At 36.8% G+C, this 17412-nt stretch overlaps 1 protein-coding gene across 2 annotated transcripts in view; it reads right to left on the bottom strand.

Annotated features, from left to right (window-relative positions):
* The window catches only part of LRBA (LPS responsive beige-like anchor protein), a 402048-nt gene that overhangs the window by 26500 nt on the left and 358136 nt on the right, over positions 1-17412 (bottom strand). For both annotated transcript variants that reach the window (XM_039391039.1, XM_039391040.1), the window contains 4 exons: positions 15556-15748; positions 12822-12884; positions 9181-9336; positions 4555-4722 (listed from right to left, as the gene is read on the bottom strand). In XM_039391039.1, the coding sequence (XP_039246973.1) occupies positions 4555-4722; positions 9181-9336; positions 12822-12884; positions 15556-15748 (580 nt within the window). The remainder of the gene's footprint in view (positions 1-4554; positions 4723-9180; positions 9337-12821; positions 12885-15555; positions 15749-17412) is intronic.

Below are 17412 nucleotides of genomic sequence, written 5' to 3'. Positions count from 1 at the left end.
CCTTCAACTGCATTCCTGGGTCTACTTTGAGGAAGACAGTCAACTGAAGAAAGGAACACCAAAAAAAATCTGATGTCTGGAAAAACACAACTTACGGCAAAAGACAAAGAATTGAGTTATTAAAGTTGGAGGCAAAGAATTGCAGGTCATAGCAATCCAAATAACCGGAGATTGTTGCAAGAAGGAAATAATCTGTTCTCTACACAAACAAAAAGCAGATAAAAGATGACAGAATGCAACTGCTGCAAAAAGAAAACTGGATACTAGGCTTGAAAAAGTCTGCTAAGGACAGGGCTTCTAAGGCTCCAAAATGTATTTGTTGAAGTTTTTAAGAGAAGATTGGACAAACATCAGTGGAGAATGCTTTTGGCGTAGTTAAGCCTTCTTTGGGAAAAGAGAATAGATCAGGTGACTAAAGCTCATGCCCGCCCTGCTTCCTATGGTTTTGTGATTACAAAGGAAAATGCAATCCCTCAACCTAGGAAATGGTCAAACACTAGGAGTTGCCACTTGATCTTCAAAGCGAAAGTGGGATCTGAAAGTGATGCACACCATTTGTATGCAAATGAATCCTCTCATCTCTTTTCTCCAGCCATCACACAGTTCCTCCTCCCACCCCACACTTCTCGCCTCCCCTCCATCTCCACCACATTATGCTGGGGAAGCAAAAAACGTGGCCCTCTCCCAGGAACCCGTACACACTCTACCACACACGTCCTGGTGCATAATGTCACATCCCCAAGTGCTACCTTGGAGCCTCTAACTATGCAAAAACCAACTTCGTGACACAGATCACACATGGGCTTCAAGGAGTACCAAGGAGAGGGTTACATCCTCTCCCTCCTACCTCCTCCATCTGCCCAAAGCAAGCCACATGCCAAGGAGAAAAAGAAAAGCCCCTTATGCTATGCAAAGTGATTTTACATCTCCACAGTAAATTATGCTAATTAATGTGAACGCAAAACGGCTCAGGGCTATTCTAAAGGATACAACTACTTCAGATCTGCTGCTCTGTTCTGAATTATTCCAAGGCTTGGTCAGAAATTGTCCACAGAAACATTTCTGCATTAGAAAAAGCCTGTGCTCCAAAGTGAAGTACTGCCACACTTTTACATTTTCAAAACCAATTAATTTAGAAAGAAAAAAAACTCTATACATTTGATCAAAGAGCATGATGAAATATTTTTTGAATTTCAGGTTTTAATTTGAGAAGGAAAAAATGACTTAACCTAAATGTAATCAAGCTGTTTTGTGAAGAATAAAAATAGTTTCCAGCAGATGTGTCCCACACAGAAATTTCATATCTTTGAGATTTAAATTTGTCAGATTTGTTTTACGTTGATCAATGCATTCTAGAGTTATCAAGGAGAAACTAAATAGACAGTGACACTGCATAGGTGTAATTTAAGAAATCAGCCTCAAAGTTAAAAATTAAAGAACATAAATAATTAATATTTCAATAACATATTTCTTCTGTTAAATCAAAAATGTAAGGAATTTTTCCATACAGCCCAGTTAGCCAGAAAATTGTCCTTGATAAAGAATATCAAACCAAATACTTATTTATCAAAGTGCTATAGCCCACCTGGCTTGTCAGTTTGAGTTAAGTATCATTCCAAAACATGAATATACTCAGCCAGAAATCCAGAATTCAGTGCTTTGTAAAGTAAGGAAACCAGATAAATGAACCTAAATAAAATATATCTGGTGGACTAATGGGTGCCTAATGGTATAGTATTTAGGGTAGATAGATCATACCAGCCTGCTGACTGATGTATATCAGAGGCAATAGGTACTATGAAAAGAGGAAATACACGCTCCAGTTCTAAATTATTTCTGTTAAAATTGCTCTGGCATCATGATTTGGCAGAGTGCCATTGGATGCATGTTGCTGTAAAGTCATTTTAAGATGGAAATTAGAGATAATTAAACAGAGAAAAAAATAGAAAAGAAGTATCAACTGTGAGAGTATCTAAAATTCCAATGAGTAGTTCTCATTGAAAGCACAAGTAAACTGTATTTAGAGGTAAAAAAAGCTTCAAATACAGAAACACATTAGACCAGTTAGATATCTAACATCCCACAAATGGATAGAGGTTACAGTTGCAGTAACAGGGCTCAAAACCCAACAAGTGTGCTGGTTCCTTCCATTTCTAACAAAATCAGAACTAAGCAGAAACAGCTCTTTTTATTTGTCTTTTCAAAAAAATTTTGACTGAACAGAGAAGCCTACAGACAGCAATTTCTGGTAAAAATTAAACACCCCAGATTAGCATCTCTTTGAAGCAGAATCTGTCTTTTACTATACCCATGTCTAAGCCTATGTATAGTGCCATGAGATTCCAACTCATAACAAAGGCTTCCAGCACACTATATCACAAAAAACCCTACATAATGGCAACTAGTAAACACAGGAGCCATTGCAAGTCCCTAAAAGTACCAGTTTAGTAGAACTGCAAACAAAGAGACTTACCAGGTAGCTACTGTTTGATTTTAAACAGCAGTTATAATAGCCTAGTATTAACTTTGAAAACTGCAAAATTTTGTTAGAAATTTGCATTCAAATTATCAATAGAATTTAACAAAATCTACCTATTTGAGTCAGATACTAGGTACAAAATTTCAGCACGTGATCTGTTAAGGTCATAAAGGAGCCCATAACCTCAAGGTCTTGTTCAGACAGGAGGCAAGCCTGGGAATTGTGCAACAAGTCCAACTTCTCAGGGCAAGCCTGGGAATCTGCAAAGATGGGCTGCACTCATAGGCCTTGAAAACACAGTAAGGAGACAACTGTTCATTGCTTCACACCAGTGCAATATTCAGGATTTTCTCCTCAAAAGGGCAGTTTTGTTCTTCAGGCAAGAACAGCTTGACTGTCAAGCTCTTAAGTTCCCTGCACCGACTCTTTGGAGTTTCCAAGTTTACAAGCACTGCAAAAATAGTGCAGAGTTTGCATTTTCTTTAAATTGAGAGATTGCAAAATACATATGAAGGATTCACAGAGACTTTGTCCCTCGACCAAAGCCACATTTTATGTAGAGATGCTCAGAAAATTCTGCTATCTACTTCCCAGAAAAACTCCCATCTCTTGAACCAGGCTGCTTAGGAGGATAATAGGGATAGTTCGCTCACATCCTCTGCCTTAAGATTCTGCAACTGCATGAACTGAGCTGTATCTTATTCAATTTTTGAAGAGTTTTCCCAGTCAACATGAAATAATTTTCAAGTTAAATGCAGATATTCATCCTGATATTAATTAGTTGTGCTTCGTCAAAGTAGTTCAAAGGATGCAATTTCAGTCAAACCACCTCTGTGTTTCAAATTCAAATAACTCCAGCTGAGTAGCAGATTGAATACGGAACACATAACTTTACCAAATCAATTAATTTGGAAGATGTCAGATCCTGTTTAAATTATATGAAATTGTATGCCAGCTGTAACTGCAATATATGACAGATCTACTACCACTTCTTGTTTTCCAGATGTCCATTTTGTTCTCTGCATACAGCAGGTATGTTTTCACTAGTATTTAAGCAGGGTCAGAGAAGACCTTAACTGAATGGCAGAAAATCTAACAAACACACTTTTTTAAGGCAGAATATACTGTTTCTCACCCCTTCTATTCAAGGCATTTTATTTTTGGCTGAACATGACCTCTGTTTGGCTATGATGTGCCCCTATATTTATGTATGTAAGCTCTCACAAGCTGTCTTGAAAGCCTCTCACTCCTGTGAGAGATCAAATTATTTGGCAAGTACAAGGTGAGTTTGGGTGGGGAGGGGTTAAAACTGATTTAGGTTGCAGCAGCTGACTTATTAGTCTGGTTATACAGTATGAGCCCTGTTATGAGCCCTGCTGCTTGCACTGGAACCAGTTAAAGTGCCTGCTATGTAAGAGCAAGGATTAGGCATGCAGCACCCTACCAAAGTGTTAAACTAAAAAAGTTTTAAGCTTGCTTCTTTAATATGCCCCATGTGTCCCCCTTCTTTCACCTAAGTGTCCTGCTCAGGCTGTTACACATCTTGTTAGAATGACATTACTCCAAGTTAAAATTCACTGTCCACGTAACTCTATTGATAGCCAAGGGTGATTTTAAACAGCAGATGAAACCACTGTAGAACTTACAGGCATAAGATTACAGCTGCATGCACTGGACTGATGTACAGTATTTTTTGTTCTAAACAACTCAAATGCAGATACTTAATGAAACTGTATTGTCGTGAGAAAAAATATTTACTCAGACTGAATAAGAAATATAAAAAATGAGTTCCCTTCTCTCACTCTTGGAGCCACTCCTTCCCAATTGAATGAATGACAAGAAGAAATGTATTTGTAATGTTCAGTATCCTATAACTTTAAAAAATAGTTCTACTTACGCTGCAAAGCAAACACTGTTTACCCTCAATTCTTTTAACTAGAGCTCGTCACAACTACAAAAAAAAGAAGCACTGTACTTTGACACCATTGTTACTTAAAATTTTGTCCTGCAAAGTGTTCATTCAAGCTATTTTGAGACAAAATCCTTATAAAACAGGTTTTCTTGGTTTTGCTTACCTCTTGGATTATCACCAATGATGTTGGTTTTGCCATTCCAGTACCAGAGCAGCAATGTTGCATCACGTGACCCTGAGAGGATGTAACAATTTCCTCCAATATAGGACTCAGAACGAGCAAGACAGGTTACAACATCCCAGTGTCCAAACACCACTTGTATCAGTTTACCTGAAACACATAAAATTGATCCCTTTAAAACTACTATTTTATTCTAAGGCAAATAAAATACATTATAATGTATTTTAGAAATATTTGTGTTATCAAAAAAAGGTTCAAAGAAGAACTGTAGTACTACTTTTTCTTTATTTATTTGGTGGAAAGTTATTGAAAAGTGCAGTAGTCCACACAGTCCATACAAAAAATACTTGCAGCCTACAAGTATTATACTTTATTGAAAGGCCAAATGTGCCAGATGCTTTTTTTTAAATCTGTATGTTTACAAACAGGAAATATGATGGGATTCTCTTTCAAGACAAGTTTAAGGTAAGTTTACTGATAAAAGTACCAGTAAGAATGCAAATCTGATGACAATGTGGGGAATGTAATAAGAATTATAGAACACTCAGGACCCAGAGGAAATTGGTAGCGTGGGAGCTACCTAGAAAATACAGCATGTGCAGCATTCAAGCATCTCCTTAAACAGACAAAAGGAGATTTAGTTGAAAAATTACTCCTGTATCCAGGTTTTTCCATCACCATTTTAACACTTGCCAATTATTTCAATCAGCATCCTTCCCTTTTAAGAATTTCTGTAATGTTTAAAAGAGCTCAGAAGACAGACCTGGAAAAAACTCTCTTACCAACTGCATAAAGGACAAACATTGGTACCAGTGACAAGAGTCATAAACGTTAAAAAGAAAGCCCAGGCAGTTAAAAATGTGCCATTCAAGAGCATGTGCAAACATGAATATGATTATTACCTTTTAACCTTAACCAAACAGGACAACATTTTAGAAAAATGTAAATTTGGATGCTCATGCATAGTGGATTTGCATGTGGGAGAGGAAACACGTGTGAGGTCGCCCGCGGCCAAGCTCTGCGACACCACCCAGCCGGAGGCTGGCTCCCACACAGCAAACATGTCATGTGTCCTGCCAGCTTCTGGATCTGCCAGCAGCACACATGATCCTATGAAATGAGAATTTAAGCACTAAAATCCATCTCACTGGATTTGCTGAAGCCCAGCAACGGCAGATCTTGAAAAGACAGGGCAGAGGATACGCACACACGTTTCTAATGTGCCTGCTTGGCCCGTCCGGGTAACAGGGGCCAGGCCAAATTCTGCACCCAATGACACAAGGAAGTGTGATGTGTTATGCCTCTAATGTGTGACCTCAGGTTTCTCAAGCCCAAATGACCATGCATCCATTTGTGCTTTGGGCTGAATAAAGAATGAGGAAGAACAGAAGGGAAAAAGAGTGATGGTTTTGGAAGGAATAACAACACAGGCCAAAAAATACAAAGGAAATGCAGACTACTGCATTTCTGAATAAAATAAATAAAAATAAAATGAAATAAAACGTTCTGAAGAGTGTCTAAAAATAACAAGTAGCACAAATCAGTGTGGGGACTCAAATTAAGCACATCTTAATAAAATATTTTGGTGCATGAATTAAAAATGATTAGTCAATCATCTAATATGGCTAGTAGTGAGTATTTCATAGCTCTCTTTTTATGCAGTACAAAAGCACTGTATTTGTATCCAGCCAATAAATAAAACTTAATGGGAACAGAAGACTTAAGGGAGTGGTTCTGAGGAAAGAACAAAAATAATGTTAACAGCCTGACTCATAACAGAAGATCAAACAGGTAATTGCATTAAAGTGGAGAAAACCAGAAAAAAAAAAAACAAAACAAAAAAACAAGAGAAAAAGCAGCATAACAAGATGGAATTTAAAGGAAGCCTGTACATCAGAATCAAAAATAAAACACTGGTAAAAGTTATTAAGCTGCTATAATCCTCCAAGAGAAAATGTGAGATGAAGCACCATCACATGAGCCTTTTCTAACCAGACAGGGCAAACCCCTGGATGCACACCTACTGTGCATATCTACCTTGCAGTGGAAGGGTGAGTAACTTGGGGATCAAGCCTTTCACTCATATCTGCAAGTCTGTAATACATCCCACAGCAGCCACCTCTGCTCACCAGGGCTTTAATTCCTGAGGCAGGGTCACTTGTCTCAGACAAGTGGCCAGTCAACAGATTTAGTCAGAAGAAGTTTCTGAACTTTACAGCTACAAGCAGTGAAACACTCACAGACTACATTTTGGCAACATACAAAAGCATCTTACCAAGTGTAGGTTTCTCCCTAAAAATCCAAGTTGTCAATTACATGGTTTAGATTTGAGAATAATTACGTGATATATTTTCAGTTGTATTGCAGTAGATATTCAACTACCTGAGCCGATTTATACTTTTAGAACAGAAGTTTATGTTATAAACATCAATGAGTTATAGAGATCTCCCTTTCAATTATTTCTATGTTTATAGGTTCTGTTCTAGAAAACAAACATTTTTCAAGGCCATTTGCGTGACAGTCGTTCCTGCAGTTGCACTGCCTTGTTAGTTCCACTTTGCTATTGTGCAGCTTAAGTTTTGACCAATTTCATCAAAATAAGAAATAAGATCTTGCTCTTTTACACTGGTAAAAAAAATAAAATTAATAATTTCATAAGAGTTCCTCAACTTTTTTGTTTCCTTTAAAATGAGTTGTCCTGTCTGTACAGTAATATCAAACTCTACCATATACACTCAGATATCCCTTTCTGACAGAACAATTTTTCTAGTTAATGTTTTATTTGACAGCTGTGCTACAAATAATTAAAAGAAAAATAAGACTCAAGTCAGCACTACTGAAGCTAAAACGCTGTCTAGAAATCATTCCCACTGCTGAAGGAATGTTTTATTATGCTTCTGCTATACTAGCTGTGCTGAGAACCCATGATTTATGTTAGAAGTATTTCCTTTTAAAAACAAACAAACAAACCCAAAATCTAATGGGAAAATGGTTCCTTTTTTGTGTAAGTGCTAAAATGTATTTGAATTCAGCACTTGTGATCACTTGCCATTATGCATTACTGATCACATCATCTTTTCCCTTGTTGTTCTGCCAATTTCAAAATATTTCACTACTATGTTCCCATTTAATTCAAAGCAAAATAAACTACATCTGGATTCACTGGTTTAAGCTAGAGCTAGAGTTGCTTTATTGACAGACAGGAGACACACAGAAGACACAAATCTCTTCTGACAATGGTATTCTGGTTTATACACTCATTAGCTACAGCAGTAACAACGTGCCTGCTAAATCTGTGTACTCGCAGAGGAAATAAAGAGATATTTGTAGTTTAGATTGATACAGGACAAAGCTACCAAAATCATACAAGTTCCTCCCATAGGTGTAAGGAAAAATACATCCTTTGACATAAAAGAATTACTTCTCTGTTCGTATAAATCAAGAATATATACTGAATATTTATTACTGCTAGCGATCCTTTCTGAAGATCTACTTTAAATTCACAGTTTCATGTAAATTTATTTTCATCAATGAGAAAATTAAAATAAGAAGGGTCTAACAAGGTGTCTGTATAATGAATTGTAGGCAGTCAATATGACGTAAATGGAACTTCTCCTTTATACTTAAGGCTTTAAAATTGCAAAAATGACAGCTATGTTAAAATATGCCATGAGATCCAGTCTTAACAGATTTTCATTAAAGACCATCCTGTTTTGTTAAACATTTTGGCTTGTCAAGTGTGAAAAACACTGCTAACTAATATATTTAAGAAATGATGACAAACATGTAGGATATTCCCTAGGGATTAATAACCTACTGGAAAGCTTGATGGCACACACACATTAACCACACTGGGTCATTAATCCCAAAGAAGTACTTTGCAGTGAGGTCGCTGTTCCCATTATAAGATAATGAAAGGGAAAAAATCATACCTATTTTTTTCTGGGGTACCATGGCTTTTAAATTCCTGTAGCTCTTACATTGAAAGATTCTTTTCTATTTAGCATGACACATGCATGACTTCAATGGTTTGGATACACTCCAGCTGACAGACTAATTTAACTGCTACCCATTATATCGATCAGTTTATATTATATAAAAGAATTCAGTGCCTCCAGATCAATTTTTCCATTATAGCACAGCTTTCAAAGGCTTTCATAAATATTCTTTCAGCAGATTTCAAGACTTCGCTTCTGTTCTTATTCTACGGTACTTGTCTGTATTTCCTCAAAAATTCTCTGGTGCTGAAAACCAACCAGCATTAAATTCATGTAAGCCCTCTAAGAACAATTAATTCTCCTGGTATGCAAGGCTTCACACAAACTCATTTACCTGTGGAAACTGCAGCATAAGAACAGGCATCCCTATTCTATAGGTTTGAAGTGTGATGCTCTGTCTAAACAAGAGCTCCTCCTCTTACATTTGCCATCGCTGCCCAAAAATGATAGCATACACAATAGCAGTAGGTAAGAAAAGATTTGACAAATATTATTAGTAGGGGGATAAATACATACTCCACTCCTCATTCTTTCTTTATTTGAAACAGTTGGCTGACAATGAACAGAAAAAAATCTTTTAAGCTATTCCCATATTTTAAAAAGACACTACCTGAGTCAGTAGAATAAACTCGGAAACTCTTGTCCCAGAAGCCGCAGACCAAGATGTAACGATTATCAGAGGTGATGACAAAACACTGGGAATGTACCTGAATGCTTTGGTCTAAAAGGTCAGTGATTTGCCTTCTGTGCATACCTGTATTGCTGGCTGAACACAAAGAAACACAAACCAAGAAATTTTAGCATCCACATTCACAGAACAAAAGCACATTCTAGAAACTTATGTTCAGACCAAATATATTCCTCACGGCTATTACTTGTTTTTTGTGGTAGGGACGTTTTCTTTCTAATTCTGCTACGAAATATTCGTTACACTTTTGGAAACAATGCTAATTCCTTGTAGCACATATTCTAAAATAGAAGAATTGCCTTCTTTAAGTCAAATGCAGCTGAGAAATACAAATGAAATATTTTGCAAAGGCATGATGCGTAAAAACATAATAAGCGTCCTTTCTCCCTTCTTCTAGTACAAGAAATCAAAAATTAGAAACAAAGTAAGGGAATGTAATGATAAGAGAGTACATGAAATATATAATGGCTCAAACACAGCAGGCAACAGAATTATGATTTCAAAATTGTACACTACTTGGATTTCATAGCAAGTACTGTAATTTAAAAAAAGAGTAACTTCAGTAGACATCACTACCATTTCACAATTTTGGAGCATTGCAAAAAAAATTAACCAGCTTATCTCCACAATCACCTTTAGGGCTAAGAGAAAATATTTGCCCCACTTTGATCATCTGATGTTTTACTTCACAGAAGCACAGAATCAATGGGGTTGGAAAAGACCTCTGAGATCATCGAGTCCAACCTTTGACCCAACACCACCATGTCAACTAGACTATGGCACATAGTGCCACGTTCAGTCTTTTCTTAAAAACCTCCAAGGATGGTGACTACACCACTTCCTTGGAATCATCACATCATTTTCTCCAACCATCTTATATTGGGAACCCACAGAATGAACAGGAATCAATTAGTGAAGACATTTTTCATACTATATTTTGTCCTTATTAATCAACGTGTGTGCACATATATCTCTTAAGTCCCTACATATATATATATAATGAAAATCCTACACTGTAGGAAGAACTTTTCAATGTTCCTGAGGGAACTTGATTTCTATCCGTGGCAAATAATTTTTCCTGGGCCTGGGTTTGTCTGCCAACTGCTTGAAGCATCATTACTTCCATCCAGGTGGTCCCCTGGACCTGCCTCTGTCCTGGTCTTGTGCTCTTCTTTACTGTTTATTCTTTAACTTCTTTCTGTTCTCACAGGCTTGCTCTCCCCTGAGCCTTGGGTTTATTCCATTTACTCTGTATCAAATCCTTCATTTATTTATGCTTTTGCTATGTTCAAAATGCTGATACTGTCATGTCCATATGGGTAGCAAATAATTTAGCAAGGTGTTGCCACTTGCTCTGCAGTTAACACATAGCATGGTCTCGACCGCTGTTGGGGCCGCTTAAAGAGTAACAACAACACATTATAAATGCACAGTGAAACATTCTGTGTTTCACAGCAAAAAAACCTCTCAAAAAGCATACAGATTGACACATGTGGATAAGACCTTCAAAAAATTTCACCTCAAAAAGAAGTCTTCAATTTATGTGATATGAGATATCGCTGGTTTATGTCTTCCTGGGCAACTGAGGAGGGCAGGAATTCCTCCTTACAACTAAGACAGCAACAAGGTTCCTGCTATAACCATAAAAGTGTAATTTTGTGGTCCTCTTAGGTGCCATTTCTAGGTAAATGTGTCTAGCCACAATTAAAACCCTTTAATATTACCTACATAATTACTTGTTTGCACCCAATGATGCTACTTAGCAATGACAAAGAAAGCCTCAACCCTTTTAAACTATGTCCAGTGTAATCACAAGGCTGATTTGAGATCTATTATATGAAGAGAATATTAAACCATTTTTCAGAATGTGAACATTGATTTTAAAGGTGTTTATACCAAACAAAAGCCAAAGTATTTTATAAATTAAAGGCAGGCCAAAAAGGGAATTTTAATGTTAAAATTATGAAAAAAAATCACAAAGGATAATAAAAATTTTATGTCCTTCCTCATGTTTTTCACAATATGTAAAAAAAAGTAATCGGACAAGTTCAATGTGATTTTGAGGGTTTTGCTGTAACATTTACAAGTACTTCTAAGATCTTCTTGATAGCAGGTTTTAAAGTAGAATATACATTTCCTGCTCCAAACATTTTTTGGATAAAATCTATTTCAGGAAGAAAAGAGAGTTACAGTATGTGTCCTCCTCATTATAAATTGTAACTATTATATTATTCAGTTGAGAATTGATTTTAGAAACTTTGGGGAAACATTTTATCAGCTCTTATAAAATGGTTTCATATGCCCACACTGTTCCTGATTTAATTATCACAGAGCTTACCCAGCAAAATGGCTACACAGGAACAGTCTGTACCTACAAACTAATACAATGCAGTTCCTACTGGGATATGCATATTAGTTTTGAAATTAATTCTAACTAGCTGAAAGACCTGCCATTCTAACCTATCCAGGCAAGTTCGGATTGCTCAGATTTTCCCATTCTTCTGTAATTGGCCACTTCCTATCTTTTTCACTTAAACTACAACCCTGAAATAGTTGGTTTTTAAACTAAGATCGATATATCTAATAGTGCTTGTGGGGCACAGAATCCCATCTTCTTTGCTGCTGTCCCACAACTAGTTTGTGTTTTGGGGTTAGGTTGTTTGAGTTTTTCTTTTCTGATCCTATATGAGGTTCCATTTGCCACGCTACAGATTCCTGAATTATAGCCCAAGTATGCACTCCCCAAAGTTGGGTCTGTAATGAAAGAACTGACCAAACTCTAACCATGCTAATAGAAAAATCAGCCCTATATGAACTAATAAACCTCTATAATAAAAAGTCATGAATTGAATCTATTACACTGAGTCATTACATAAAAGAGAGATATTCCTCCACCCCTTTTTAATAAAAGAAAAACATATACAAATTTAACTAGTGAAGCTGATCAAAAGATGCAATACCCTTGAAAAACGAATACTAATATCTCAATACTAAAATGGAGTGGGCAATATATTTCAACTTTGAAACCGCTTTGCAATTACACATTAATCCCCTCAGCCTGAACAGCAGGTCTATGAAGAAAGGATTGATCTCCTTTAATGATGAAACCCTGGCACTATGGTTTTATTTTTCACAACACGGTGCAGTTAAGAACCCCACTGTTATTATGAAAATTTCCTCAGCAAAGGAGCTCCATCACATTACCAGTGCACCAATTCATCATAACGTGCCTCGCTCCTGCTCATCAACAAGTCTGAGTGATGAAAAGATCCAATATTATCCTGACAGTACTTCATGCACATTCTCAATCACACATTATTACAGCATCCATATTAATTTTCACTGACACGCGTCCTAGGCCTGTTCAAATTAGGCAAACCAACGAGGGGGAGTTGATGAAATACCAGCATAGCCACAGCTCATTGCATTCCAATTTGCATGCAAATGGTTTATCAGGAAAATTCCATTCCCAGCAACCAGCAAGTGAAAAACAACCGTAATCTACACTTCAGGGCCACCATACAGAGCTTAATGAATCGCAAAGAGAGAAGGAAGTGACAGACCTATGAGAGGATCGATTTCCACTGGCAGCTGGTAAGCCTGGTCTTGTACAGCACCTTGATGAGCTGGAATTCAGGAAAGAAGATTTTAAAACTTTGCATTTTTTTAACAGTGAAGCCACATACATTTTATAAATCAAAGCTACGGCCTTTTTTTTTTTTTAACTGTTCAAGATTCTTCTGCATCAATGGAATTAAAAAAAAAAAAATCCAGGTGCTTTCACAGGCTGCTTATTAAACATTTATTTTAGATTAGTGCTATTCTGAATGTATGCCATCAGCAGCAGCTCTGGTCCTGAGCCATAAGCTCTAGCAGATGCTTTACTGGCAACCTCTCCTGTCGCAACAAAACAAAATTAAGTGGTAAAGAGGACTGAAAACAAAATGTGACAACCATCTGCTGACTGTAGCAAATACTATTTTCCTCTTTACTTTTTAAAACACTGCTTTGAACAACTGAAGCACAAAGGACATTTTTTTTTAAAAAGTCAGTTTATGATGCAGACAGGGAAATCTTGTAGTCATCCAGTATTTAAGGATTCATCCATCACCAAAACCCATTTTATTTGTGAGTTTGCATAGAAGTTAATACATTAATTCTGCCAACCTACATTTCATCTGGGCACTTGGCATACCAGTGAAATGTTTACGTACTGAATTCTCCTTCAGTGTTAGAAAGAAAGTAAGCCTTTTTTTTCTCAGCTTCACTAAAAACAAACAAGCAACCCCTAAAAAAAACCAGCCCACAATACATTCTTTGAAGAGAAATGGATAATAATGGCTGAATATTTAAACCTATGATTTTTCCATCTACCATCCGTAGCTTAATATAAAAATTAGTATCAATAGAAGGATTTCTTAAATAAATGATTCATAAGTACATTCAAAGTTCTGCTGCAATAAAACACTAATACAGAGCAAAACACAAAATCTACGTGACAAAACTGAGCATCCTGCTGGGTACCAGTGCCATTAGATGTCAGCAAAGCCACCAAATTCACACACAAAGGCAGGAATGGGATTTTTAATTACACATTAGTGACAACTGGTCACTTGGCAACTTAACTTTTTTATCATGATGCCTCATTAGTAAAGACAATGCTTAGCCCACAGCAGGAGATATGGAGTAGTAATGATACCTGCTCTCTAATCCCAGCAGATCCCATTTCGGTATAAATTTGGAAGTCAACAATAGTGAAGGTTAGTCTCAGGAGTCCATACCCAGATATCTTAAGCACAATACTCCATCAACAGCTTGCAGTTGACAAGTGTGCTCTCAGAGAAGTGGGGTGAGGTGAGTTTTTGTTGGGTTTTGGTTGGTTGGCTTTTGTTTGTTTTGATCTAGGTTTTCTTGAATTCTTTGTAAAGGCAAGACGGGTGTAAAATGCCTCTAAATGAAAAAACAGTGACTCAAAAGCACAGTTTACTGTTCTCCCTTTCAGAGGTGAGGGAAAAACAAATATCTGAAAGTTTTGTTCAACTCAAACCAGTTGATTACCACAAATCAAAATCAGCTCCTACAACTTTAGAACCTTCTTTCTTTCCCATGACCGTTTTATGTCCACAAAGGCCATTTTTTTAAAAGCCTTGAATATTATATGCCCAAGGTCACACATCCAAGGTATGAGAGGATACTGTCATCCTCCTTTGAAAGAAATCTCAGGAGTCCTGTAATTAGTTCTTGCTTACAACTTGTTATCTAGACAAGTCTCCCTTCTCCTCTTCCTTCCCACCTTTCTTTTTAAGCATTTCTTGGGTGGGTGAAATAATACATAGATGTTTCTATTTGGACAATGTTGAGAGGTAATTTGTAAGAATTAGGAAAAAGTGTGGGAGTCATCTGGTTTTTTTCAAAAAGTAATCAAGGACCACAGGTCAAGATTTCTCAGTAGGAATCTCAGTGATGTAAGTATTTCTCTGGTGCAAACATCTTCTATTTAAGTTATTTGAGTAGAAGCTCTTTTTTCCCTTTCTTGGAAAGCCTTTGACCAAATTTACTGCATACCACTGAAATAAACTACCTTTCCCAGCTTGGGCCTAAGACTGTCATAGTCAGGGAAAGGAGGATGAATGTCTTTCAGATTGGAAAATATTAGAATTAAAAGCAGAATGACTAAATTCTCCAGTCCAAGACATTTTTAAAGGAAAATTAATTTCATTAGTTGCTATGCAAATGGCTCTGGTGTTTTCTTTTCATGCTGACAAATACATAAACACTTAATAACTTTGGGATGTTTAAGGTACAGACTTCCCCATGCATTTTATTTATTAATTCTCATTGAGTGGCTCTAACATCAGATGATGGTGTTTATAATCAACAAGAAAAAGACAGCAGAAAAGATTTCAGACAAGTCCTACATGTTTTAAAACCGTCTTAGACATGATATGGTTCAGGCTTCCAACTGACTGAAAAACAGATTTAAGAGGAGGAGTGTGCCTTTGGCATGACCAAATAGTGATACACTGCTTTTGTCTTCTTGCATGGTGCCTGATGGCCTGGAAAGCAATATATTGTTGTTACAAAGCTTTTGTGTGCTACACATCTTACTACACAATAGCTCAGATTACCTTCTCAAGGAGAAACTAAGTCCACATGGGAAGAACATGCTGTGTCAAAGGACTGGACCTGCTCTTTCCACTTTAAACTTACAACAGTTCAGCAGCAAATCTTGAAAAGACAACGGAAGCACTGCTTTATGGCACGGGTTTCTTAGGCTTCTGACTTTAATTTACTTACCAGGGAGATTATGCCACTTGTTTACAGCAAAGAGCCTGTTTGCAGTAACTGTGATCACGGCAGGAGTGGCCAGGCCAGGCTGGGTGTTGGCTGCCACGTGAGTGACAGGCGAGTTGGACGGGAACTTTAGGACCATGATAACGTCCTGTTGAGCTTGTTCTGTGAACATCAACGGGCTCTGCAGGAGGAGATACTGTTGAGTGCACACAACAAGGACCCAAATACACGGGAAAAGAAAACACAGGGAGGAGAAAAGACGGGACAAGAGAAGGAAGATTGGATTAAAACACACAAAATCAGAGAGCAGCTGCAGAGAAAAGCAAATGCAGTAATAGTGGACAGGCTTGTGGAAAAGACTATTTGAGGCAGAAAAACCTTTACACACACTATTAATCTGAGGGCCTTGCTGAACATAAGAGTGTCTATATACAGACTTTGCTACAGATCACAGCAGATTAAACTAAAAGTTTTCAATCACCTATCTCTGCCAAAAGAATTCTCCTTCGTATCTGCAGAGACAGTATGTCAAGGAAAGCAAAGTCTAACTAGGAGGGAAACAAAAAAAAAAAAAAAAAAAAAAAGTGAGCAAAAGGAATTCCTGCTCCCAGAGATTTTCTCAAGTTGCATTAAATTGGCAGACTGTAATTCTTTACAAGCCAGAGGAGAACATGAAAGCACATTAAAATAAACAGATACACACATACACTAGATGTATGTTCTGTATATATTTCTGGTGCACAAAAATAAGATTTATGAATGCAAAGTAGAAGACTTCACTGCAAATGTGTTTGAAAGGACAAACATAATTAAATGCAGTTGTAAAGAATATAAAGTGGATGTGATTACAGACGCTACCCTGTGTTGTTTCCAGAATGAATTCAGATTCTCATTTTCAGCATAATTTTTTAAGGTTTTAGTTTTTTTAGTTTAGTAAGTTGAAAAGTTTAATAACTTTTTAACTAAGTTGTCTAAGAATATTGTAAATGTCGAAGCAAAATACTGAGGACCTTAGATCTGGATATCAAACATGAGGAGAAAAAGCAAAATGTAATGGGTTTATGACTGTGTGGTGCATCTAAAAAGAGAACCCCACTGAGAAGTAGAGGTACGATCATCCTAGTCACCAGTAGCCATGTTGCTCAAGTATTTGTAATTTTCTAATAAACAAATTAGAGTACTAATGAAGTGTCCTTGGCTGTTTTCCCTTGCAATATTTCATTACATATATGTGTATGTAAGTGCATACATTTAATGTATATTTATACAGAACCAATAAAAAAATTAAATACATTTGCATTTTTATTATCACTCCTTTTTAAAAAGTTATTAAGAGTACTTAGAAAAACATATTGCTCTATGAATTCCTATTTACAGTCTTTGCATAAAGGTGTAAATAAAAGCAACTAATAAGCTACCCAGACACCCTTCTGAGCAAGTGGCTAAAAGCCAATCAATATTATGAGTTAATCCTCCCTGGATGCTCATTCAATTAAAGGTGTCAGTAATGCCTCATCTGATGTGGCCTCAATTAAATCCAGCTATCTGATGGTTGAAAACACAAGGGGATACAGCAACAGCAGCAAAACCAGACAAATAGGCAGCCATCGTGTGACTGCTAATTACTACACCTGGTGTATATTATGGCTTGTGCACTTAACACAGCACGTGGTAGCTTCCAATCCGGCTGTATTCATGCAGTCATGCACACACACACATGTGAAAACAAAACTCAGTAAATAACAGAGCTAGAAATAATTCAAAATTGTGACAGGAAAAATATCCTTGCTGTATTTCAGCTCCAGGAACTACTTTTAAACTACTTTTAAAACCACCTAATGTAGTGCTATTATAAAATCA

The sequence above is a fragment of the Pipra filicauda genome, unplaced genomic scaffold, assembly GCF_003945595.2.
Source record: "Pipra filicauda isolate LSUMZ 115617 unplaced genomic scaffold, ASM394559v2 scaffold8_size5757611_pilon, whole genome shotgun sequence".
Taxonomy (NCBI): Eukaryota; Metazoa; Chordata; class Aves; order Passeriformes; family Pipridae; genus Pipra; species Pipra filicauda.
This window is presented reverse-complemented; position numbering and strand designations above follow the sequence as displayed.